General features: G+C 42.7%; 3 protein-coding genes across 3 annotated transcripts; all 3 read right to left on the bottom strand.

The window, feature by feature from the left end:
• Positions 1-121: 121 nt before the first annotated feature.
• tm9sf3 (transmembrane 9 superfamily member 3) lies at positions 122-11,594 on the bottom strand. Its single transcript, XM_084021694.1, has 15 exons — positions 11,420-11,594; positions 10,182-10,377; positions 9,941-10,063; positions 8,184-8,344; positions 8,018-8,095; positions 7,586-7,717; positions 7,307-7,473; positions 6,672-6,766; positions 6,440-6,570; positions 4,804-4,943; positions 4,241-4,309; positions 3,426-3,572; positions 3,135-3,218; positions 2,532-2,608; positions 122-1,773 (listed from the first exon to the last, which is right to left on the bottom strand). The coding sequence occupies exons 1-15, from the start codon at positions 11,513-11,515 to the stop codon at positions 1,706-1,708; spliced, it is 1,764 nt and encodes a 587-aa protein (XP_083877820.1). The 5' UTR covers positions 11,516-11,594; the 3' UTR covers positions 122-1,705.
• A 561-nt stretch (positions 11,595-12,155) lies between these two features.
• Positions 12,156-18,268, bottom strand: LOC311021025 (lysophosphatidylserine lipase ABHD12-like). Its single transcript, XM_084021327.1, has 13 exons — positions 18,090-18,268; positions 16,285-16,391; positions 16,085-16,190; positions 15,860-15,979; positions 15,707-15,737; positions 15,557-15,602; positions 15,116-15,245; positions 14,470-14,507; positions 14,309-14,388; positions 13,995-14,077; positions 13,459-13,537; positions 13,199-13,320; positions 12,156-13,101 (listed from the first exon to the last, which is right to left on the bottom strand). The coding sequence occupies exons 1-13, from the start codon at positions 18,170-18,172 to the stop codon at positions 13,080-13,082; spliced, it is 1,047 nt and encodes a 348-aa protein (XP_083877453.1). The 5' UTR covers positions 18,173-18,268; the 3' UTR covers positions 12,156-13,079.
• A 284-nt stretch (positions 18,269-18,552) lies between these two features.
• Positions 18,553-25,151, bottom strand: mocos (molybdenum cofactor sulfurase). The gene is made up of 15 exons (XM_084021326.1): positions 24,707-25,151; positions 24,539-24,628; positions 24,390-24,456; positions 23,629-24,267; positions 23,438-23,514; positions 23,145-23,344; positions 22,919-23,035; positions 22,497-22,844; positions 22,245-22,407; positions 22,016-22,103; positions 21,540-21,664; positions 19,826-19,922; positions 19,560-19,701; positions 19,364-19,468; positions 18,553-19,266 (listed from the first exon to the last, which is right to left on the bottom strand). The coding sequence occupies exons 1-15, from the start codon at positions 24,816-24,818 to the stop codon at positions 19,162-19,164; spliced, it is 2,475 nt and encodes an 824-aa protein (XP_083877452.1). The 5' UTR covers positions 24,819-25,151; the 3' UTR covers positions 18,553-19,161.
• Positions 25,152-26,748: the final 1,597 nt, after the last annotated feature.

The raw sequence follows: 26,748 nt of genomic DNA, 5'->3' as shown, positions 1-26,748 counted from the left end.
AATAATTTCTCGCTGTATCCATTCTTTTTGTTACGACCACTACATGTCTGGAAAAACAAACTAAAAACATCTACAGCACATGATCTAAAATCCCTGGAGAGTCAGAACCACACGTAATAACCCCTGTACATAAACATGTTTATTTTCTCTTTTTACAGCAAGTTAATATGCAGGTTCAAAATGTCTAATCAGACATTGGTACACAACATGAGGTGCCAAAAATCAACTTCAGTGGGGGAGAACTGGAAATTAGAAAAAGAAAAGGAAGAAAAAGGCATTGCCACTTTTCATACAAGAAGGGTACATACTGTATTTACACAAAAATGGAGAAAAGCGTTTGAAACACTCCGCAGCACTGTGTGGTTATGAAAACATCTAGATTTTAAGTGTACATAAACTTCACTTTGTACAGTATGTTTGCGGCAACAAAGCAAATCGCCTCATTCCTCTCCGACATTCACAAATGATGTTTCAGGTTAGGCAACCGAAAGAACGTGAGGGGGGGGGGGGGAAATAAAGTCTCACCAGAAGATGTAGAGCCTATTAAAGCTTTAAATAATATATGAAATCAGAAAAATAATAAGTGTCCATAAGCCTCATAATGTACCTTTACATTTTGAGACCAAAACCACCCAGAAACTGCCAGCGCTGACTGAAGTTGAATTTGATGATCAGATGGTTTGGTGAAAACTTCATGCAATTTCAGGCAAGATGTAACAGCGCCACCAGCCCCGTCCCAAAGCACCAAACAAAGAAAAACCTTTTGTTACCCCTGTTTGTTTATAACGGAACGATTCATTTTAAAAAAACACCCTGTAGTAAATCTGTACAACGAAAATACATTTGGGATCTACATCTAAAGGTACATTGAGGTTATATACACTCCCACCCGTCCATATATTATCTTTACAAGTAGACTTCATTCAAACCCAAACATTAAGAAAACCCCGACCAAACGGGGAAATGGGATCACATCAAACATCCATTTTAAAAATCTCTTCCTTTTTTTTTTAATTTACTGTACCTCAACCGTTGGTCAGTCCCTCTGTTCTCGTCTGTACAGTAAACTACAGCAGGACTAAAATCTCCCTCAACATCTGGATGGATTGCTACTGTAACAGGGATTAAGAATCGTCAAAATGGGGGAGACAGCTTTTTTTTAAACATCTTTCTGCGGTGGAAGTAAATCAGAAACAAACTAACGCACTGTGTATTAGCGAGTGATTCAAGAATACAAAATAGAAATCAGAGTCGGAACACGGGCGCAAAACCCAACTCTCCAATATTCTGACCCGACAAAAAAAGAAGAAAAAAGGCTTTCAATACACTTAGGCCTCTTCACTGAAGAGAGCTACACCGTTCCATCAACAAACATTTATGTTCTCTGGTCTCAGGTGGGACTGGGTCGGAAAAGAGAAGCCGTGTCAGCCTTAAAACATTTGCCCCAACGTTGGTTTGAAAGCAACTGATAAAAACAGAACCTTGTGTTTCACATCTCCTCCGCAGATTTGCTTCTCGCTCTGAGTTGCGGCGTTGAAATTCATTCGAAAACGGGAAAAAAACAAAAACCTACATCGTACAAAGTGAGATTCTCTCGATCTCTTTGCAAGAAAAAAAAAAAAGGAATAAAGAATGACTTGTGCCCGCCGTCTTTCAGGATACATGTAGGCAAAAATGCGTTAATATCCCTGTGTTGCTTCGCTTCTTAGTCGATTTTCACATTTGTGTAGATCTTCCTCACAAAGGCACTTGTCCCCATGTATCCGACGGCACCTGGAAAACAAACGTGCTGTGAGTTTCTGCAGTCGCAGGGAAATCCATCACAGGCTGAAATGATTACCGGCGAAGGCATCCAGTAATAACGATACATCCTACACGTCTTCAAAATGAGCAGTCAGACATCCGACAAACCCAGAAGGCTCCGGTAGGAGCGAGTGCATGGAGAGAAAGCGCCACTAAAAAGTGCCTTAGAGGGAAAAAACGCATTACTGTTCAGGCTGAGGGATGAGTTTGTCTCGGGGCTGCTGAGGGAACGTCGACTAAACTGCACTTCAAGCTGAAGAAACGCTGTGGAGAAGGACTAGGATTTGTGTCTTGGCATATAAACACGTGTTTGATTTAAGAACCTTCATCTGATTGAATTTCTGTGAGACGAAAATCTCAGAAATAAACAAAAATACAAATAAAAAGTCTAAAATGAATATTCTGTTGCGTTTTGTCTAGCCGGTCCAACTGGTTTACATGGAGTCCGAGAAGCCGTGGGCTAAGTTGGTCTGCACGCTTGGAAAGGGAGGGGTATTCAGACGTTTGCAATCTGCAACTTCACCACTAGATGGCACTAAATCCTACATACTGTCACTTTAGGCTGTGGATACTTATTTTGCATTAGGCTCAATCTTTTAGAAACGGCCACCACATATTCAAGAGCTTATTGACCGTTTTTCTAAAAAAAGTCTAATTCATTTTAAGATTATAGAAGCCAAATCTATTATTTGTCAAAGAGCGATGAGTATTTGAACAAGCAGACTCACCACACATGATTCCGAGGGCGGTGCTGAACACGGCCATGTAGCCAAAGTAGAAGGATGTCTGGAACAGCCCATACATCCTGAAACACGAGCAGGAGAAAACAACATGTGAGCTACACGATTTTCTTTCTTCTGAGTTTGTGCATTTTAAATAGCATGAAAACATGGTGGAATTAACAAGCTAACGTTGCAGAACGGATCAAATTAAACAACTTAGAGATTCAGCTACACAGACTCATAGTAATGTGCTGCTGACAGCTTCAAACCAGTAAAAAAAAACAACACAAAAACGTGTGCTGCTGCTACAGTAACGCTACACAAGAACAATAACAGAAAAAGTCAAATGAGGCAGCAGAGGGCGCTCTGATTAGACGCCATTAACTTTTGTTTTTAATTCGTCCGAAACAGTCGACTTCATATCAGAACTGACCCTGAAAGATTAGGACCGATTTTAAAAATAGTAGATTTTTAACCACACAATCCAGATTTTTATAGATCTGGTAACAATAAATAAATAAAAGTGTCATATTCACAGCTGCAATGTTGCGTTTCATCAAAGTACAGCTTAAAAAACATGTTTACGTGTGCAGTAAGTCTAAAACTTACTTAGTTTTGAAGAAGTAGTAGTAAAAGGAGTACATGTAAACATAAACAGCAGTGGATGCAGCGGAGAGGAAGCTTGTCCATTGCCTAGAAAAGAGAAGACAAAAGTAAGTAAAAGGTTAGAGGCTTCATCATCATAATAACATATCCGTCAGCTCTTGATTAGGGAGTGATGAACATGTGGTTTACAGGCCCGTTTATATACAAATTACTTGCGGTTCCCACTAGTTGTGTTTAAGTAGGACTTGGACATTAGGGAGAAAAGTCGACACTGTAAAGCGTGTGCATGCTCACCATCTGTAGTCCTCGGCGTTGAGCAGGAAGTACGTACACACGATGGTGACGCACACGGTCACAATGCACAGGATAACCAGGACCAGCATCATGAAGCCGTACACGTAGTAGATTTTGTAGGCCCAGAAGGACGTGAAGATGAAGTACCTGAGGAAGAACGGGGACAGAAAACACGTCACCTTCTCTTTTCCTGCATAAAGAGATTTACGATGCAGCTCCGTCTTCCAGGACGTAACAAGCGTTACAGTAAACCACTAAGTCCTGATCCCTGACAGTCCATGTTTGTGAAAGTCGCCCCATGTGTGCCTGAACAACAAAGCCAGTGAGAGTCTGTTTACACTGTAAAATGTGAGAAAAGAAAGTTTTTTTAAATCAACTTTTCCACACTTTCTTGAATGCAAACGTTCAAACAGATGTCAATAAAAACAACTCATTAATTAATTTCAACAGCTTATATCTGGGAACAAAACTTCCACATATTCTACTTAAAAAAGCAAATTAAATCATTCAAAGCTTCACAAACTAGAAGAACTAACTTTGTATGAATATTTTGCCAGCAGAATCTAATGATCTATAATATTATTATAAGATATTGAGTACATCAGTATTAATGATTAAGTCTTAATCATGACATAACAGTCATGTGATGCTTCTTCAGTTCAGTTTTTAAGAACAAATCATTTAACATTGAGGATTAATATACACACCACTGAATATCCATGTCAGTATTGTCATTTCCTTCAATCATACAGGTATTAGAAGTAAAATACATTGCTTGTAAACCACCGTACAGTATTAAAGTATTACAGTCTTACATTTCAATGAAAATGGAGCCGAATGGAAGGATTCCTCCGAGGCAGACGATGACAGCTGGCTCCATGAACCTGACACACAAGGTTCAACAAATTAATGACTTTGCAGACTAAACACTGTATACAACTGGTCTGAGCCCCCCTCCTCCTCCAGGCCAGAGGTTTATTGTGTCATTAGAAGGAAACTTAAAAAAAAAAGAAGAAAAGAAACACAGATTGGAAATCTAGGCAAAGTTCGACAGCGGCCTGAAGTCACATCAGTCATTTCCTGTTGGCAGCGGCTCACCGCGCTCAGCAGAAGGTTGGAAATGTTAATACACTCTAGTTTTCCATCAGACAAAGAGTTTGTGTGGAGAGCAACACTTGAACACAGACCCGACACGTCACACTACAAAAAGTTGAAAACTACATCTGAATGCTGCTCAGTAGAACCGGAGATGATTACTGAATACACGTTTTAACAAATCTTGCACAAATCCCACCAAATTTGCTGGATATTACAGCTTTTTCCTCCGTTTTGTAAGAGAGAGAATAGTGTACATGTACTGTAGGACTTTCAAGCTTACCATTTCTTCTCGGGGATGGGTCGCGGCACGGCGTTCACTCGGCACGGGAAGTTCGGCTGGCCGGACAGATTCCTCCCGAGGATTGTTCCCACGAGGTTCAGCGGCAGAATGACAAAGAAGCAGATACAGCAGACGGCGACCTGCAGGAAACATTATTAATATTCCACTGGGCGGTCCAACATCCAGGGTGCCATCAGATCCCCCATCATTTATCTCAACGGTCCTTTGACTGCATCTCGGGAATGTTCCGTTCGGCTCGATGACATTAAATTCACTGAAATACGTTTTCAGAGGCGTTGGAGCTCTAAAAGGGCAGGCACTTTAAAAAAGTGGTGACTGGATGAACAATCTGTCAAACCAGTCGGGAGAAGAGTGAAAACATATTTGCCTTAAAAAAAGTAATCAGTGTCAGTATTTGCTCTTCTTTAAAAGCAGGATAAATAAATAAAAACTTTCCATTTCTGATATTACTGATGCTATTGCAGCGTCGATGCTAACCTTAAAAACTTAAAACCTTAAAAAAAGGAGCCGCCATCGTTTTTCAGGCAAGCAAACATTACTGGAAGGCTGACAAAATAGATTTCTATCTCAGGACATTGCAAGAATCCAGATGATCTCTTGAGTAACAGGTTTTTCATAATCCTCTAGGCTTGGGCCGGTTTAAACATTTTCAAACCGGTTTGATACGAAGCCAAAGACCAGACTGAACCGGTGATACCGACCTTTCCCACTAGGCGTTATCCTGTGGCTTCAAAACAACGGTGAAAAGGTGCACTTTTGCTCGTTTTGCACAGCGGCCAACTCAGACACGCGCTGATCCATTTATAAAACACAATATTATTTTAATCACTCGTTATTATTGCTGCTTCTTACTAATTAAAGACATGTTGGATTTAGTGCCGTGACGCCGTCAGCACGGGTCACTGATGTTTTTTAATTTTCCAGAACGTGTCATAAGGACAAGTTCAACCGGTTTGAGCATAAATTAATCCGGTTTAGCCCGTACACCGAACCGAACCGGTGAACCCGGATACCGAGCCAACCCTATAATCCTCATAACAACGCATCCAGGCTTATGCTATTCTAAGATGATTTTCACATTCGTCCAGAAAAGAAGAAGAAAACAAACTGTCCAGATCTTTTCCATGTCCGTTGAAGTGATAAGTTTGGCTGATGCTGTTGTAAAATGTTTTTTTTCGTGACTTGATTTCAAGATGTTTGCTTGTTTACACTTACGACGGCTCCAATGTTGTGCTGATAGACATAAATGCAGAGTGCTGAGCTAACTAACAGCTGTCTGCAATTAAAAAACTGAGTCAGGGGAGTCGTTTGGAATGTGTTTTATAGGATGTGATCTAGTTTTAATGTTCAAATGAGGCAAAATTCTCCAGCCTGATGCATAGAAACTTATTTTTTTAAGAACCTACAGCATGTGAGACGCAGTGTAAACACTCGTGACTGAATACTTTCTCATGACTTCAGCCAGTCTGCAGGCTCCATGACTGATAAAAACAAAATACCATATCACTTCCAGCACACTGCAGCACAGTCGCTCAGATAAACCGAAGCCGTTGACTCATGTTCCCCACAGCTCTGTGTGTTTTTTTAGGGAGGTGTGTTACTGTGTCAAACCCACCATGGTGCCGAATGGGATGGCTCTGGAGGCGTGGTAGTAGATGGCGATGAAGTTGATGAAGAAGGCGGTACCGCACACCATGGCTGGGATCAAGAAGGCCCCGATGAACATTTGCTTAATCCATCTTCTGCCTGTATGAGTCGGACAATAAAAAAAAGCACCATGTGAGTCAATGGTGGAGGCTTCTCAAGGGAAATAAGGCCAACAGTCCACGTGCGATACATTTTATTACCTCCTTGTTTTGCATACAAGCTTCCCCCAAAGTAGCCGTTGACAGGAGAGGTGGCGGCGTACACGAAAATGGCTGTGCTCAGCATGGATCCTCTCCTGCAGACAAACATGATATGAGTGGAGCCGTGTGAAATCCACCGTGGACGAGCTTTATCCTCCTGGAAACTGGTATTTCATATTCATAGAGTTTCCCTACACTGACCATATTACTTACAAATGACTTGTTTCTTTTATAATGTTTCCTTTTCTACTAAATTGGATGTTCACGAAAAAAAGATGTCTTTTCTGAGACGCAATATTTACAAATGACATGCTCACTGGGTCTTAGAACAGACAGCCTCCTCCAGGCGACCCGACCGAGGCTGATCAGACCCGTGGCCTGTGTACCTTTCTATATTCCATCCAGACAATTACACTTAGGCCTCTACAGCAATTTAAAATACCTGAAACATTTTTTAATCCAATTCCATCTAAGTTCCCTGTGCTGCAATTTTTCATTACAAAAGAAAAAAAAAAGCTCAAAATGAAGTCTTTACCAGTGTTACATATTTTGATTAGCTAAATGGTTTTAATGACATTAATAGACAGGTGATAAAATATCTGATATTCCGGCCCAGCAGGCAGCCAACCACTTACTCTGTGTAGAGATCCTCCACCATGGCGACGATGATGACGATGAGGGAGACGGAGAAGATCTGGCAGCCGGAGCCGATCAGCGAGGAGAATATCAGAGGGTGGCTGGACGGCCGAAACACGTCACCGTGAACCTGCTTCCACCCGTATTCATCTCCCAGGTCCCGGTCCTGATGGTGCACAGGGAGGCAGACAGGCAAAAAATAAATAAATGTTGTCTTACCTGACAAGATTACAAATAAATGTGCTCGAGAAGAAACTGCCAAGCCAATAAAAACATACCATGTCATCCATTTCCTCCTCTTTGCTGTATCTGGCGTAATCCTTTCTTAGTGTTCTCATCAGAATCATGGACACCAGACCCACCAAGAAAATAACCATCATGAAGGAGTTGAAGATGGAAAACCAGTGAATCTAAAAAGAAAAAAAAAAAAGAAAAAAACGTTATTTCATGGTATTTAAAAATCACAAACACTGCTCTTTAAACTCCATGCTCTCAGTCGGCTCAGTCTGACTGCAGCAGTCTGAGCAGGAAGCAAATATTTTCATCCACTGGCTGCAGGAGCTGGTGTGGATTTCTAACTTCCTGTCAGAGAGAGCCCAGCTGGAGTCCTGCCACCGCGGCAGGTAGAGTCAGAGAGCCAGCAGAAAGTTACCATCCCGGTCAATTACACCACCGCATGAGAAAACCAAACATATAGTGTTTCAACTCACCCTGTGCTGAAAGAAGGATGGGTCCAGGTATTTGTCGAATCTATCTTCAAACTTCACGTCTGACTTCTTCCACTTCACCTGCGAGAGGAAACGTTTACATTCATGTGTTTACGTGAATGCACGCTGCTCGAGAGTGAGCACATGAAACGAATCATTCAGTACTCACCGAGTACGACATGGCGATTCTCGTGTTCGGCACGAGTCGGACTTTGCCTTCGCTGGTCAGATTAACATCAACAATCCTGTTGCCGTTGAAGCCGATCTCCAGTTTCTTGTACGTCCACAGGTAATGATCCTCTCCGTTTTCATCCGCCTCACCAACGATACCTTAAAAAACAGGTTGATATGCCCTGAATTAGACATCTGATCATTACAGAAGGGATCAAATGGAAAGGTGTGAGCCTTTTATATGAAAATTCATAATCAGCTGTGCTTTTGTGCTAGTTGCTTCACTGACCAACATTGTCACAGCATCTGTATTCTTATGTTACATTCAGTGTCTTTAGGCTTCACCCGTTATTAAAGTTTGTCCCTGCTGGCCACCGTAAACAATCTCCGACTCTGAGCCAGTCAGTTTGATGCAAAACAATCAACTCACGATTGGCTGCCCGTTATTCTCGGTGTCCATACTGCATATCTATCCTCCTGTTTCTCCACCGCATGGACTCACGACTAATCATTTATATGTTAATATAAAAATGCAATACTATTCCCCTTGTGGCGAACGCACAGTTTCCCATCGTTGTTCCATATGCTGGATGTTGTTATCAAACGCAAGTCACGTTACATGTTCAGCAGGGCTTGACCCCTCGTTGACAATGGATTGTTTCAGTCTCCCACTTTCAGTTAATTAGTGATGTTTTATGCTTTATTTCATGCTGAATAACTTATGAGGACATCTCTGGTAAACAACAAGATCTGGAGTGGTGCTTTTGTGTGATTACTTGAGGAGAAACTGAGTTTAGCTGATCTGTTGATTAAATCAACTAACTGATTGGTTGTGTGTGTGTTTTCTGGTCGAGGATCGTGTTTGGGGGGCGGAAATGAAAACACCTGGAGGAAACCCACACAAACACAGGGAAGAAGATGCAAACTTAGTGCAGACAATGCCTGCCCAGACCAGGGCATCAAACCAGGAACCTTTTTGCTGCCAGGCGACCGCCTGTTTAACAACGAACCAACCCGTCACTGAGTAAAATTTCCATAAAGCTCTAAACTTTTGCCTCTTTAGCGAATATCAGGTTTCTGATTATGGCATTGGGAGCAACTATGGTTATGTACTCCAAGGAAAAATGCATATTATTGTGATGAACAAATTCCTCTCATAAGTCTAGTACTTAAGACTGTGTAATAAACGGCGGTGCTGCAAACGTGTTGGGTTCGTAAAGAGATCAACAACAGGTGTGCTGATTCGGACATCGTTGTCAGACACGGTAAGCACACTGTGGTTACACTGGCAAAACCGGACACGGGGTCAAAGTCTCTATTTATTTATTATGATAAAAGGCATGCGTATGCATCATACAACACAGAGAATTGTCTGAGAAAATGCCCCACCCACTACCAACAACACCAGCTGACATCTATGTTTGAGGTAGGAGCAGCACCACTGTATAAACTATGACCACGTATGCAAGTGCCCAACCACACACACACACACACACACACCTATGGCTTGTTTGAGTTACGGTATTGAGAAGAGTCTGAAATGACAGCGAAGAACAACAATGGAGCTCTTCACAGTCAAAAGACGCTTTCCACATGCAAATGCATCAATACGGTGAGTTGTAGAGGTGTCACAAAAAAATTCAAATATTGATTGATAACTGGTTTCAATCATTTACATTATTTCACAGATAGACAACACTACATTTATACTCCCGATTCATAGATGAGTTTTTAAATAAATAAAGCATCACTTACCCCAGATGGGCAGGTCGTCTATGTACATTTGGTACCAGTAGTGATTCTTTATGGCGTAAACAAAGGCGTCCCGTTTGGCTTTATCCAGATCAATTTCACAATACGTCGTCTGCAGGACTTCATCTACAGGGATCATAAAAAACACCACGTTGTTTTGGGTAGAAAAGGTTAAAAAAAAAAACAACAACATCAGCTTATCGTCTACTCAACAGGTGAAAAGTTGTGATGGCAAATAAATTACCTTTGAACTTGATGTCGAGGCCGCTGAATTCCAGCTCCACTCCCTGCAGAGCCTCTCCCAGCGTCTCGTGGTAATGGCTGATGGTCTTCTTGTTGCCCGCGCAGAACGGCAAGGAGAAGTACTTGTACGTCTCCTGTCTGTTGTGGTAAGGCCCCACCGTGTTCATCCATAATACCACCTCCTCCTTGTCTGTGTACTGCAAAAGGAAAAAAATAATAAGCGTAACACAAGAGGGCCACAAATTAACCTGCAAGGTCCGGGTACGGCACACCAGTTCTTCTAGTCCTACTGGTTTCATATAGCAGCTGATTAGGCATTTTAGTAAGTGTGCCCTTTTAATGTGCAAACATGGGGGGTTAAAACTAAGATACGTGATTAAAAAAAGAAAAGATGCCTAAACTAACACTGAGACTATTGCATTAAAATTCATGCAAACGTAAGAAAGTGTATGTTAAATGTAAATGATTGCTGCTGTGACACTAATATATATATATAAATATAAATATAAAAAGAAGAAGTGTTGGCTCACGGTCAAGGAAGTGTGTGTCATATCATTTTAATACACACCAATTATAACAGCCAGAGACAGCTCCATTACGTGGAGAAGAATCCAATGCACGTTATCTGCGTGTTAATTGGTTTTAATTAGTGCATTTTGTCTGCAATAAAAACCAAAAGGAAGAGACAGGAAACATAGAGAGAGGCCCTGACGTTTCTAACCGGCGTTTCTGTTCATAATGCAACGCTGGCTGATACAACAACCATCGCAGTCATCAATCAGGGGAAGAGAGATCCTGTTTGTCTGGATTAGCTAGAGGCTAAACATCTTAAACGCAGTAGTTTTGATTTGGTTCAACAGCTAACTAGCTAGCTAGCTAGCTAGCATAACTTGAGCGCAGTTTCCGACCGGTCCACTCAAGAAAAAAAAAAAAGCTCTTGTTGGAAGAGAGAGCAGTGGGGAAGACGTGCTAACGGCTAGCAGGCGAACGTTAGCGCCGTAAGCACCTTAAGGCCGATAAAGTTAGCGAGCTAACTGAACGCGGATCTCGGTTGTGCTAGCTCGGCCGGGAATCGACGTAATAACCCGGCGGGTTACACCTGTCCGTGTCCGCAATTCTGCCTTTCTTGTGAGGCGGCTAGCCGCCGCAGCTACACAGTTAGCAAGGGCACACAAACGTCCATTATTTTTCAAGGCTCCCCCCTTTTTTTTCATCCGGCCTCTCAAACCGCCGTCTTACCGTGTGTTCGTGTTCGTCTGCGTCGGCAGGTAATAACGAGGCCGCCATGGCGAGGAGGACCGCCGCCGCCGCTACCTTCCACCTGGAAGATCCCATTATTTTCTGGAGAAAGTATGCAGAAAGACTGGGGGGGTGTTAGCTTCGTTAGAGCTATCCCACCTTCTTCCTGGTTGTATGACAGAGGCAATTTTAGGGATGCTTCTCGTACGCATATGGCGTAAGCGATTCGCGTACGCACGCCGCACGCGCGCCGGATTGGCCGAACGGAGCCACGTGACTCGCAGCCGCCAGTCACAGTGGAAAGCGGTGGACCAACCGGTGACTAAAAAAACTCCGCGGCGCTGGATCGTCCGCAACCTTCAGCCACGTCATCCGACTGCCAAGACTGGAGCTTCCCCCTCACCTTTGACAGAGCTGGTGCATGAAACACGATCTCGCGCGCGCACACACACACACAACAAACAGGTCTATTCAGTGTTTGATGAGTTCCCGCGAGGGCCCCGGAAGTACAACAATAACTCACTTTTCACGCGTTGTCAAAGCCGTGCTCCTCTGGGAATAACATAACACCACAGGTTAAAGACCTTACAGTTAATAGATGGGTTACTGAGGACACTCAAGACAAACGAGGACCTCGCTTCACTAAGTCATTCATTAAGTGCTCTTATCAGAACCACAACGCACAAGTATAATAAAAGGGGCTATATTTTAATAATGCTCCATTCACAAGCTGTGGTTCAAAGGTAATCTAATTTTATTTGCCCTTTGAGATTACATCCTGCAGATGTGTCTTCTTCACAAAGGAGACAGAATCCGGCTTCATAGACTATTTACAAGTGCTCTAGAGCTTTAAAACCCGTTTAACATCTGAAAAGAAAAGTTTAATTCCAATGAGATTTGAATGTATGAAAGAAAAAATATATATTTGTGACACCGGTACAATGATCAAGCACATTTTCCAAGCGTGGTGTGGAGTGTAACAACTCTTTAGCCACCATAGGTTTCCTTATAAGAACTCAAGTGGTTGAACAGACTCAAGGCAACGTTAAATGGTGCTACATGTCCCTGAATGAATCATAGCCAATTCACTGTGAACTTACAAAGAGGTAAAGATGAGTTACACAAACTCTGCATGGCAGATTAATGCACTGCAGGTTGACATCAAATTTACTGTATTTAATGATATATGTACTGAGATTTTTAACACACTATGGCGTTATATATATTCTGTCTGAAATGTATTTATTTTTCTTTCTAAAAACACAGACAGCTGTGGTCCTTGGATTGTCCTGGAGACATCTTAAGCCTTGGATTACCAAACTCATTATTCAGTGTTATGGATGAGCATTGTCACCGACCGACAATGTCCAGCAGAGGGCGCCTGCTGCAACGATGGCTCACACAAATCACATTTCCAAAGGGATTGCTATTGCTGCTTCTGATAATTGAGAGTGAATCACCCACAAATGGAGAAATACAAATTGGAATATCAATTTTCCTGCATTTTTCCCCCATTCATTCTTATAAAAATATTGATTATTTTGGGCATTCTCAGACATACGACATTCAAAGTAAATCACATAGTAATGCAACATATATAGCGTATGATCAGTGATGAAGTCCGGCTTGATTATTTTCTGCTCCGGTCGTCCGTCCAACATCACAGCGACTGCACAAACGTCCTGCAGACAGAAATACACACGAAGTAGAAATAAAACGGATGCATATTTCACCGGCACATAATCACTTCCCAGCGTCAGTAGTAAAATGTTTTCTCACTTTATGATGTCAGGCAGATGGCGGTCTCTATATAAGCCATTGTGCAGATACCCCAGAGAACCGTCGAATGACACCAGCTTGACTCGCTCTGCATTCTGGGCACTTACTGCTACCTCATACATCTGGCAGACAAAAGCAAAGAAAAGTTCCCATTAACCAAAACAAAAGAGCTACTACTCAGTTACACGTGTAAGGGAAATAATACCACCTCAGTTTAAACTGTTTATCAGATGAAAAGTAGCTTTCGAAGCCGGTAATACCTGTTTAGCAAATTGAATGGGAACCAGGTGATCGTCCTCCGAGTGAAGGAAAAGGATTGGATTTCTCATTTTCTTCAAACTGCAGAATAACAAAAAAACACATATGAAGCCATTAAAAGTGGTTGCATGCCACATTAAGTCCCGTCCCCGAGTTATAAAACCAGCAGCAGCGGTGACTTGACTACGAGCAACTCTGCTTTGTGTTGCTCGTGGAACTTTTATGTAATGTAATTATGTTAATACATATACTTGTTAATGTGTATAATATACTATTCTTGTAGTTTTACACACTTAATCCAAAAGTCAACATTTCCTACTTTTATTGTGGAAGAAACAGGAATATGTTGTTGATTATTGATGCTCTGAGTATAAAATGTTCTTATTGTTGTGGCACCTGAGGCGTTTAGTCAACCATGGCTGTGGATTAACTTCAAAAGTTTTCTTTCTGTAATATATATATATATATATAAATACATATACATAATACTATATAATTATGAATAATATTTATATTCATATTTAACCGTCTTACTTACTTTTCTTCAGTAGGAAAGACAACCTTGTTTTCTGCCCATGGCTCTGGGAATAAATACCCTAATCCCGGAAACTTCCAGTAATACTTCAAACAGAAAGAGAGAAAAAAAACATGTCAATGTTCTGCGTAATGTAGACGCAGCCATATGAAATGAATAACCCAAATATCAATGTGCTGTTGCTGATGTGATTATTTACAGGTTTGTAATTTATGTTTAATAACACAGTTTTCTTGTTCTCCGTTTCCAGCCCAGATGAGCTGAATGAGAGTACAGATACTTAAATATACAAACACACTTAGAATGAGTGAGTTTACCCAGGCGAAAACAAAACCCGGTATGTGCTGTCGAGCAGCGTTGAACGCACCCTCCAGTATCACGCCATCGAAACGCTCTCCTGAAAACACGAAGGAAATAATCGTCATCCCGAGGTGTTGGAGATTTTTGTTTGTGAAGATTCACAGGTGGCCAGACCTACCTCGCTCGCTGAGTTTTACTGCGCTGTTAGTGGTCACTCTGCACACAAGAGCAACACCCTCAGTCTCACCATGCTGTGTTCACTTCACAATAACAGTTTCCTCTTCAGCGGTTCCTGACAGCGAGGACTTTACTGTCGCTGTTGGCTAATTTCAACCACTTCTGTCATGAATGTGAGCCCTTTGTCAATAACATCATTCACTATGGATTTTTCCTTTTTTTGCATTTCCTAAAAACGATCTTATCACATCACATGGTTGTATTGAATATGATGAGATCTGACGTTTGTATCAAGATTCCTCTATAACATTATATAATATATTCATCTGTATTTTAGTCTTTCTGTTAATATCTGCTACTCTCATCTAGACGACGGTGATAGTATATATCACGGTGTGTAACTAATCTGATCTAATCTCTGATGGATTGCATAAAACTGTAACTAACATTTTAGCGTTTATAGGTGCGGAGCTCTTCTTCATAGCAAAAGTGTAAATGTTGCAGGCCATTACATCAAAGATTAACGTTTCATAATTCAGGCATGCCTGCGGTCTACATCCACACCATGGCTGCAACAGTGACTGGTTATTTTTTAACCTGTCTTAAGAGTGGAAAGTGCTGCAGACTGTGAGTGTTTCCTGACTGACCCGGTGCCGAGAGAGTGTCCCCAGATGACCACCAGGCTGTTTCCGCTGCGTGCTTTCACCCAGCTGTACAAGTAGAGGGCATCAGTGGTCAAACCGGCTTCAGTCGGCTCCCCGGTGGAATCTCCAAACCCTGCCAGAGTGTCTCACATCAACTACAGCTCGCCGACGGATCACAGAGAATCTCCTCACGGCCACCAGGTGGCAGCCACTCAGAGGGAAACTGCACCAGACTGACCTTAAATTGAACCGCTCTCTTTGGACTGCCTTAACAACAAACAACTCATTAACCACAAGTGCATTACTCTACAGTGAGCTTATGCCTGCAAATGATATGAAATCAATTTGAGAAGGGTTGCGTGTTGCAATCAATAGGAAGGCAAAGAAGCGTAGAGATGGAAAATATGTCGAGGAGAAGGGTCATAAATCTTAATTTTCACCAACCTCTGTAGTCGGGCACCAGCACGTGGTAACCCAGCGCACTCAATACCTGTTGACACATAACGCTTATTTGTCATCAGAGTGGCAATTGAGGCTTGCATATCTTTATTGGACCTTCAAAAGATGAACACATTTGTGCCGGTGATCACTCACGTTTGCCACTCCCACCCGATGAGTTTCTGCCCTGTCGGAACGATTCCCAGACGACACAAGTGTTAAACCCACATATATCTAGCTGTGTGGAACTTTTTCCTCTCTGCTTCTCCGGGGGCACAAACTTGAATTGAAATGCATTATTTATCATACCTTGTGCCTGTGTTGCCATGAAGATATATGAAAACAGGACTTCCATCCTGTAAAGTGTTCTGGTACCACGTCGAGTCCTTCCCCTGAGCCTCTTTCCACTGACTTTCAGGGACAGTGTGCCTTGAGCAAAATAACACAACCACTTATAGACACGACCAATCACCGAGTCATTATCATCTACTCCAGGAAAAGAGATAAAAACTGTTGAACTTGGCTTACGCTCACCACACGCCGAGGGAGATCCCTTCCTCTGATGTTAAGTACATGTTGATGGTGTGATTAAGGGAGAGATCAGCGGGTTGGCCGAGGTCAACGAAGAACGGCACCCTGACTACGAACGGATAAGGAAGAGAGGTGAGGCCTTTTGTTGTGAGCAACTTGAAGATGTTAAGACCTCCCCAGAGGCAGAGAGGGAACTGACTTACTTCTTTGAGTGTGAACAATGTGCTGGATTAATCCTGGGAGTGATCTCTGCAAGAAAGGCACCAAAATGAAGACGGCAACGACGCCTCTTTTCAGCCACCATCGCCACCTGAGAACAGAGAGTGGAATACAATCAATACGACGACTGGCTGGCTGATCTTACTTTCCGTGGGTCGGTAAAGGCAGGTGGAAGATGGGAGTTGATCGAGGTGAAATTGTAAATATTCACGAGTGAATTGGAAAAGCTGTATAGCTCACTATTATGGAAGGAGTGAAAAAAGACAGCATTTTTATTATTATTGGTGATTTTAATTCCCTTCTTCAAGGCCAGATCAGCTCACACTCCCTGATGGACACTTGTCCAGTCCCAACGCGTCATATGAACATTTCCTGTTGCGATTATCCTGGCCAAAAATAATAGCAATTCATCAAAAGTGAAGATCGTAAATGAAAAATAAGGTATGATTAAAATTTAAAAGATAGTATTTTGTGAGCCTGCTCTATCGGATAATTTTCACTTCTCTACCAAGATAGCGAAGTCGACTTTTTGCGACATTTTGTGAGTGTTATTTTATCTCAATCTGCGATAAACTCCTATGTGGTCCAATCCCTCGTCACAAGACCCAAATCGACATAGAGAAGCTTCACATCCCTCCTCTTCATCCACTTTGCATCTGACTCCAGCTCCAGCTCTGCTTTATTTCAGTTTCAGGCCTTTTTTTTTGTTGGATGACTCAGCAACTGTGAGGTGCTTGAAGTGGAAATGCTGATGACTGACTGAAAGGTCATAGTACGGTGATGTGTTCACTCGCTGACGTACCACACCAAGGCTGTAATTATGAATATGCCCCCCCCAATGCTCCCTCCATGGCTATGGCCTTGTACCACACACTGAAATGCATCTGAGCGCTGGAAGAGTCCAACAGCAGATGCACACGGGGGATGGAGGCTCCAGCCCATTGGCATGTACAGAGCTGCACATGTCCCACCAGCCTGTGGTCGCAGCGTTAATATGCGAGGAGGAACTGAATGATCTGATGGAGAAGGCCGGCTGTCACTGGAATCACTCTTGACTCCCTAAAGGCAACAGCAGGAAAAAAGGATGCCATTCAGACTATTGCCAATTAAGGGACAATACACCCCGCCCCCTCCATTAACACTCTAATCAGCCAGAAGAGCACTTTGGTGGAAGACGGATATTCTCCACGCTGCAAGAGGGCTAAATATATATATATACACACATATATATATATATATATGGGGTCGTTTATTTTAACAGCCATCAAATTGTGTTTACTTTATTATTTGCTTTAAATTTTTTCCCCCCGAAAATTTGACTCAGAATAAATAAATGTTCTAGTCCTCCTCGTGTAAATAAATAATCTGTAAAACATCCACGTTAACCCAGTTAATAAGTTGTGACTTGACCACAAACACTTCCTTGTGTTGTTCACACATAATAAATTCACATTACTTGATTATTTTTAAATATGTATTATGTATTTAATACACATACATTCCAATGGTAACAACTTAATCAGTAGTATTTACAGTAGTATCTTTGTGTTGTTTACTCAGGATGTTCTCTCATATCTGTATCACTGCTTCTCTTCTACTTTTAAACATTTCAGATTGTTTGAACCATCACAGAAGTGCCATCATAAACTTATAAACGCAGGTTAGAGGGAAGTACTCCTTAATAAAGTCTGTAGTGTAACCATGGATACGCCAAAGTAAGCTAACAGTAAGTAAGCTAGCGCTTATGCGAATTAAAAAAAGTGACGTTAAATGAAGCTAGTGAACTCACGGTGCTCCCTCCGTCTGGACTCTGGCGGACTCCTGGACTCGGCTGGAGGATGAAGGATCCGGTTTCACGACCCTCTTCCTCATCGTGTAAGTGTCAGTGATACTCAAGTAAACTACGCGGCCCAGTTCGGCAGCTTTTCTGTCACTTGTGAGTTTACAGAACCGTCTAGTAACGCGGAAGGGGAGGCACCTGGATGTTTTATTTTATTTAAGGTGGCACCGCTTGACACCGCTTGTTACAAAGTACAGTACACGTTACGTGTGTGACGCCACCTTAAACGCAGCTGAGTGCAGTCACAGACGTCTGCACAGACTGCAGTGTGTGTGCAGAGAGGAAGGTAATTAGTGACATATTATGTAAAAGGGAAAACTGAAAATGCTGAGTCATATCCTGAAAAAAAATAATAACATATGGGATTTTTGGAAGATCCCTCCTGTAGAGCTCAAATCAATAGAGAACTGAAGCTGTCCAACATTTCCTTTAATTTGTCAGCCTCTATTACATTTTCTTTGGTTTTATCTACCTTCACCAATCTGTCCATACCTTTCATTTCTATGCAGCATGCATTCAGACGTGGGCATCCACATACAGGCAAACATGGCGGTACATAACCTTCGGACACACAGGGTGAGCAACAAGTTTACAGGCAAACCACGACAGAACATCTGCACTTTACGTACAAGCAGGTCACTCCGAGGGTGTCTGGTAGGTTCCCCATTACAGGGAGCCATGTGTATATATGTAATATAGATTTATGGCAGCAGGAACAGCAGAGGCGTGTTTGGAATTAATAGCGAAATAATCCTCCGTGGGAATAAACAAGAGGGAGCTCTGTCTGGGAAGTTAGTATGACGAGCAGCGACCATTCCTCCAAGGCTGATGTGTTCTGGTTCAAATAACAGTTATACATTCCCCCCCCCCATGCAATTAATATTTCATATCCACTTTTATTGCATGAATTTGACACCTGAGAGGACAAATAAAAAGAGCAGCATCTATAGAAACTGTCCACAGTGTTCAGGAAACGACCAAATATGTCACCGGAAATAAATAAAGAGGATGGATGGCCGCTTCACGGGCCGTGTGGCTCCGGCAGCACCGGGGACCCAGCAGAGAGGACGCTGGCTTTAGTGGAGCCCTCCTGCAGCTGATGGCTCAGGTAAACACCAAATGTGACCTTAAAAACAAAATGACAGGCAGAGTGGTTTATCTTTTCATGCACATGTGTTGTAACCCCACCCATCGCCACACGAAGCACACCGTTTCTGACTGACCTTCCCGTTGCGGTACGCAGCCAGAGTCTTCAGCGGCTCTTTTGTTTTGGTCCCGGTCTCCTGGTCCACTCCAATCATCTGGCACCTTCCACACTGACCTGCGAACTTCGGGGGTTAATGAGTCATTTTTTTTGGTTGAGGAATCTGGTTTTATAAAGCCTTTGAACATTTCATGTATCTCAAAGTGTCAGCTCACCGCGAATCGAGTGTTGCCAATAATCAAGTGTGGCCAATTATCCTCCTCAAATGGTTCTACTCCAGCGATGACTAAATTGGCTCGGAAGCGGCTAATGACATTCTGTGTGTCAAAGAGCTGATCGCCCTCGGTGTCGTCCTGCCTGAGAGGAAAAAAGGGGAGTGTGTGGAAATTGCATGTTACTTTGCAGCGCCGCGCAAAATGATCCGGCCGTCGACGGATCCCGATGTGTTTTGTATTGTGAATAGCACATCATGTGTTCAAACCTGCTGCTCATTAGTTTGTGAATGAGCTCCACGCTGGCACGGTTGATCATGAGATACTGCGCTTCATTCACCAGGGAGAGGGACGCGGAGGTGGCAGCTAGAGGGGGAAAGACGTTCCCATTACCCCAGTGATTTGTTAGATTGGATAGAACGCATTCAGAGCTCTGGTTTGTGAAGCCCACGTCCTCACAGAGGCTCTGCTCTAACACAGAGGGTGGAAAAGAGTGGCTGTAAATATGTCAACTTTAATCAAAGTGTGCACTCACAATTCAACACACATGAACTCGGGGTGGGTCAAAAATATTCTATCGCAGTGCACGCAATTTTACACAGTAAAAATCAACTTTCGAGTCAACAAGAAATCCTTGAAATGCTCTGAAAATGTAAATTTGAGCATCTACAATTCAATGACCACCGGGCAAGCTCCATCTGCTGGGTGATACGATCAAAAGCTCCAGAACAGCTGCTAAATGGACCTTGTGATGTGTTTTTTTTTTTTTTTCAAATAACAATATATATTGTGTTGTTAGTAATTCAATTGAGAAAGTGTTAATAGATAAAATATCCACGTAGGAATTGTTTTATCCAGTGAATGAAACACCTGAACAAGACAATTCATCATATTGATGCAAAAAACAAAAAACCAGGCCCTGTGCATTGAATAATAAAGCAGTGTGGCTCACTGATGCAACATAGCCAGCAAAAAGCTGATGGAGTTATAGATATTAAAAGGAGCGCATAGTGTTTACACGGGGGTTGTGTATTCGTCGTGAGCACTTACTACTCCGTGAAAGTAGTTGCATAATGTCTTCTGTGGTTCTGGAGGGAGATTTCTATAAAGGCTGAGAGAATAATCTTAATGATGCCGTCAAAGGCTGTAGATATTTAACATGATATCTGCTTTACCAACGCTGAAAGATACAGCCTTCACCAGTCAGATGGGGTCAAATGAAGACAATGTATAGGATCCAGCATTTCTGTTGGAGCTTGGCCCAGACCAGGGAGTTAAAGTCTGGTCAAACTGGGTGAGGCCGAGATATCCTAAATCCTGTTCCTTAGCTTGAGTCAAAAGCACCGGAGCCCACACTTCCCATCATGCAACACGATAGCATCTCTTTGTTTGATCCTCCCCGGCTGGTAAAGACCCACGTCTTTTCAAACGGCCAGATCGTAACGCAGGCTCTCTGTTGAAAACTTGTCTCAAAGCCCGAGCTTAGACGTAATCGGGGTAATTTTCCCAGACTTGACGGAGCTCATTCACAGGCGGAGGACTACCAACCATGACACAAAAACTGAAGTAGGTGAATAAAACTGACGAATAGCTACATCAAAATCTCATTTGACATATCCCCGATGGTACATGTAGATGAACAGCACCTGTCAAAGTGGTCATCTCAGTGTATATGGGTGAATGTTGACATGCACTGGTAAGTGCTTTGGAGTGGTCAGAAGAAAGGCTCCATAAAAATAAAGTACATCTACCATAATATCACCGAGCGTAATTTTCTTTCACATGATGCTTTTAAACGGACTAACTTGCAAAAGCAAAAGTGAACTAAAAAATTCCAAGTGGCCAGCTGAAGGTCACAGCCAGAAGCAGGCGGCATTAGTTGGAATATGTGACCTTGGATTTCTGGTGTGCAGTGATACAGATAAGTCCAGCATGAAGAAATAAGAGCTGGGGGCAGAGCAGGTCAAATGCTTGTCTAGGTACCTCCGCTCGGCCTCTTCTTCATGTCACGGTTAAAATCAGGGCTTTGTCTTATCAGGCGGCATGGCTGTCCAAGGAAGTCTGAGAGCCATGATGCAGCCTCATCCCCACAGTCGACAGTCTCCACCCTGAGGAGGGGGAGGAGGAGGAGGAGGAGGATTATGTTCTGGAGGACCACCAGGGAAATCTACAGACTGTGATGCTGCTTATTATTGGCTGGAATAGCTTCTGCAATCCAAGAATCTGTGGTTACAATTTTTTTTTTTTTTACAACTTTGTGACTTGTCATGCAGCCGTCTGAGGAGATCAATATCATCTCTTTGCTTATTGTTTGTTTTTCTCCACAATTAATAAGTGGGATTTCATATGAAATCGAGAGAATTCACTGATATGAGAGTGTGAATACGGTACAAATGATACGTGTCACAGTATTTCCTGCAGCAGCTGCTGCAGTCGGATGTTTTACACTGCCAGCTCACCTGTCGCCACAAACTTTACTCTGACAGACCCGATGGCTCGTGTGCAATTGACTGTTATTTTCCAGTGGAACCGAAATAGTCTCCATCCCTGCAGGGCGGTGGGGAGAAAAAATATGAATAAATCCTCGAACAAAGAGAATTTATAGCAGAAAATCCCACTGACTGACATTTATTTTTTTGGTTAAACAGCTTGTTTATTTTCAGTGAGACACTGACAAGACTGCCTGACCTGATGCCTTCAGGAGCAATCTGTTGGAGTGCAGGTGGACCTGTGGGTGAATGAGACATAAACGTGTCTCTCTCTTCTGGCTCAGACACACGCCGTTTCCATTCACTACCATCCAGCCTCTGTCATAGAGTAAACCCAGCGGTCCCAGCGGCCAGTCGTGCACCTGCATGAAAAGCAGCAGAGCCAAATCTGAGACAGTCAGGGACAGAAAATAGTGAAATAAAAAAAGGAATGCTTGAGCCGTCCTCAAACCTCAAAGGCTGCACACGATTTGATGGGATATATGTAGATGTTAGTCAGAGTACAAGCCTCCCTGTGGCTGTTTGAGCCTCTGAGTCCCTCTGTGGGCTTCTCATCTGCTTTAAAGGTTGCTCCATTAGCGGTTTTGATTGGAGGATCTCGGGATGCTGCCGTGGCTATTTTTAGCTTCCCCAGTCTCACTTGGTCCACGGTGATCGGTTTCTCCACGAAGCACTCGGCGACAAAGTTCAGGAACTTTTGACAGTCTTCAAATGTAGACATGTAGCCAAAGGACACGCGCACGGATCCGGTCGGCTGGCCGTCCACCAGGTCCACGTTGTCTCCGCAGATGTGGCCGGCCTCGAAGACAGAAAAACACATTTGGTTTTACTCTGCCCACAGGCTGACATTTTTCCTATCGCTTGATCTCTCACCTGCAGGTTTCTCCTCATCTGCTGATCGGTGATCCCGAGGAAGGACTGACAGGCCCCGGTGTTGCAGAAGCAACCTGTGCGTACATGGATATTGTATAAACTTGCCATTCTGTCCACCTGAGGGCAACAGAGGAAACACTTTAATATTCACCAGCTCTGCCTACGCATAAACCTGCACTAATTAATCAGTTGTGAAATAGAGAGAAATCCTCCTCATTGAAAGCACCTGAGAATACCCAATTATCTGCCCGTGAGAATCCTTGAGGTTGAAGTTAAGGATCGCGCCTTGTGTGCTTGGACTCTCAAACTGGCCCTCGGCGTATATCTGAGCCACTGGTCGTCCGTTGCCATGGCAAAGGCTTGACAGCAGCATGTAAGTGTAGCGTGCCAAGCCATACGTGTGCTGTTGGATGTTGTGCATGTCCCCTGAAGGCAAAAAGGGGATGCTAATGATGTGAACCTGCTGCAGACTGTGGAACACATTATTTTTTTTATATGTTTTTGTGTGTGTTACAGTACCTGTGATCCTGTAAAGAGATTCAAAACCATGATTTAAAGCAATGATGTCCAAGAAAGAGACAGTCCCATCTTCAAATCTAAAAATCAGGGAGAAAGAAAACAATGCAGTTTAGGATTCAGGAAGCGGCGGCTACAGAACCGCACACTTTCGGAGAATATCCTGGATTTGACAGGCTTGTACAGTAGTTTACCTGTCAGAAATGTTTGCCGCCTGCACATAATAATCTTCCCCAGAAAGGTAAGCTGCTGCTGTGCCTCCTCCAAAATAAGTCTTTTTTAGTATGCATGCTGCGTCGTTGCGGACGAGAAGGGCCCCCAGACCTGTGGGGAAGCCGAACATCTTGTAGAAGGAGACGGGGATGAAGTCAGCAGGGCACTCCTGCAGGTTTAGAGGGGAGCAACCGACATGAGAGGCTGCATCGAGCAGCACGAACCAGCGGCCCCGGTGGTCACACGCCGGGTAGAGGCGTCTCGTCTGGATGCCTCTCACGTGGCTGAGGGGATACTTCCTCCCGGAGAAGTTGCTCTGCGCCGGGTAGCAGAAGAGGTGGGGCGTCTGGCACATCGCATCGTCACCCTTCATCTTTGCCTTGTTTTCCACTTCCTGCGCGGAGACAGGCAGGGCGAGCGCCCCCCGGCCAGAAGCCAGCCCCCTGATGCCGACCACAGAGGTATGGCTGTCGGTGAGGTAGCAGAAGAGACTTCCTGCCTCGCTCTCCGTCTGCGGCCTCCAGGGAAAGCTCTCAGCCACTAATTTGAGTGCGGCTGTACAACCAGAAGTGAAAATCACAGAGTACTCCTCGGGGCTGGCGTTGAAATGCTGCAATACCCTGTAAGAAAATGTTCCGTTTTTTATTCTTTTTTTTTAAACTTATTTCCAACCAGGAAAGTACCATTCAAAAAGGAGACATAGGGCCTTTTATAACTGCTTCATAGGGCATGAATTGCTTACCTGTATCTGACCCTGTCCACTGTGTCATGTGTCAATCTGCTGCTGGGGTTGTGGCTGTGAGGGTTTCCTGTTGGGACACATGACAATGCTTAAACGCTTGAGTTTTATGGCTAAAGAGAGAATACATATTTTTATGGGGCTTCTCTCACCGTAGACGTTCCTGGAAATGTCCTGGAAGTAGTCCCTGACCAGCGACTCGGGGTACAGAGTAGTTGCTGCATGATCCAGATACGTGATCCCTGTTCAGGGAGCAGCAGCAGAGCTGTCACCCACTACACCACACGTGACATAATTATTAATATTACATTGTTATTTACCTTTAATCCGCGCGAACTCCCGCTCGATCACGTCCTGGAGGTTTCCCCCGTAGCCGTAATGAGACCACACCTTCTTAAAGGTGTCGAAAGTGCAAAGTTTCTGGAAATCCATCGACCGCTTGTTCTTTGATTCCGCCCGCGGAGCGACACAGAGCAGACCTGTTTACAGACCCTCATCAACACACAAAACCACACACACGACGACGGTACCCGACTGATCTGGTCCAGGGTCCAGCGGTTCACTTTCAAAGTCCTCCTCCCGCACCGTGTGGTCCTCGTGCGACCCGTCTCGAGACTGTTTAACAGTGTGACGGTTATGTGTACAGTCATGTTGACTTTGTTAATCAGTAACTCCTACAAATGTCTTTTTAGATGGAAGTTGTAGAAGGAACAACAAACCCAGAAACAAAACACAGCCAAACTAAGTTGTCAAACAGCGTCGTTCATGTTTGTGGTAAAAACTGGTTTGTAATCATGTGACAAGCTATTTTTAACCATCTCCTCCCCAACACAACACTGGAAAAAAACAGATTTTATCGTTAGCTAATGTTCTAAAAATGTTAAAAACAACTGCTGACTGGGCGGAAGGACACATGACGAACATTTAAGAACTACTTATTAAGTTATGTGTCCTATTTTTGTTTTGTATAATAATATAAGCCCACAAATATCTATCTTAAATCTGGTGATAGTTTTTATTATTTTACTCTTACATTAGCTCATGTTCAGATAACATTCAGCTAATGTTAAAAACAACAACACACAGGGAACATTTAGCAACTTCATATTTGTATTAGTCTAGTTAAAATCTGGTTTAGTGTTTTTGCTCTCACGTTAGCTCACGTTCAGCTAACGTTAAATACAACTGCTGGCTTGGCAGAAGAACACACATGCGGAACATTTAACAACTACATATCAGATATATTTGTTTTGTATAATAATATTATGTACATCCACAAATGTTTAGCCAAAATTTGGTGATAGTTTTTAGCATTTTTGCTCTCACGTTAGCTAATGTTCAACTAACGTTAAACCAAAAACATTGACATCTACTTTTGTGTATCAATGGCTTGCATAATTTTACAAAGGCATGTTCAACATGAATAGGGTCATGTACAACTTTCGGTTTATTTTGCAAAATGTGTGATAAGACAATCTATTTGTATATGTATCCGTTTGTTAATGTGTAATATGGTATATAGGTTGGTGATGGTCAGGATTTCAACCAAAAAGTAAGGTATAAAAAATGTTTTCTCTACATGAACATTATTTACTCTAAAACGTAGCTCAATATAATCCATACACAGAATAGTATTATCCGATTTTACGTATTCCAGATTTTTCAGTAGGTTATGTCAGGCTACCAGGCCTGAAAAGTTTTATTATAGCTCAGCACAAAGATGATGAAAGAACCATGTAAGTATTGAATTTATCCTCCAGCAATGTATTCAAGGCACCCATCCCCCTTCATTTTGTTCTAGGGTCATGATCTTCATTGTTTAACTCCTGTTAACCGAAAAACCAAAGTCTGAAAACCTCCTTTAAAAAAAAAAAAAAATCATCTCCCTTTTAAGGTTTAACTTCATCTTTCATTTCTCGTCAATCATTGTTTCTTTGAATCATGTTTTTTTTTTCAAATGTATACATCTTTTTGTAAATTGTCATTTCACCAGCATTTTAAAATTATTGATTTGTTTATATTATTTCATTAGTAACATACCATTAATATTTATTAAAGTGAATCATGAAGGAAGTTGTATTCATATTTATATTTATTCATCTTCCAGTTTAGGTGAACCTATGTTCCTTTTCGGGGCTATTCTTGATTTCATTCAGTAACTGTAACTGATTACATCAACAAGTCTCAGCAATCGCTTCGCAGTAATCCCATTACATATAATCCCCGACTCCTTAATCTCATAGACACACAAGGTACACAAGGGAGAGGAAATTAGTCACAAGTGATTGGCATGAAATGCCTGATCATCTCATGGTCTCTGAAAGGATGGAAATAGCTGTCACATACTTTGTCAGACGCCTTT

The sequence above is a fragment of the Eutrigla gurnardus genome, assembly GCF_963514095.1.
Source record: "Eutrigla gurnardus genome assembly, chromosome: 11".
In the NCBI taxonomy this organism is placed as follows: domain Eukaryota; kingdom Metazoa; phylum Chordata; class Actinopteri; order Perciformes; family Triglidae; genus Eutrigla; species Eutrigla gurnardus.
This window is presented reverse-complemented; position numbering and strand designations above follow the sequence as displayed.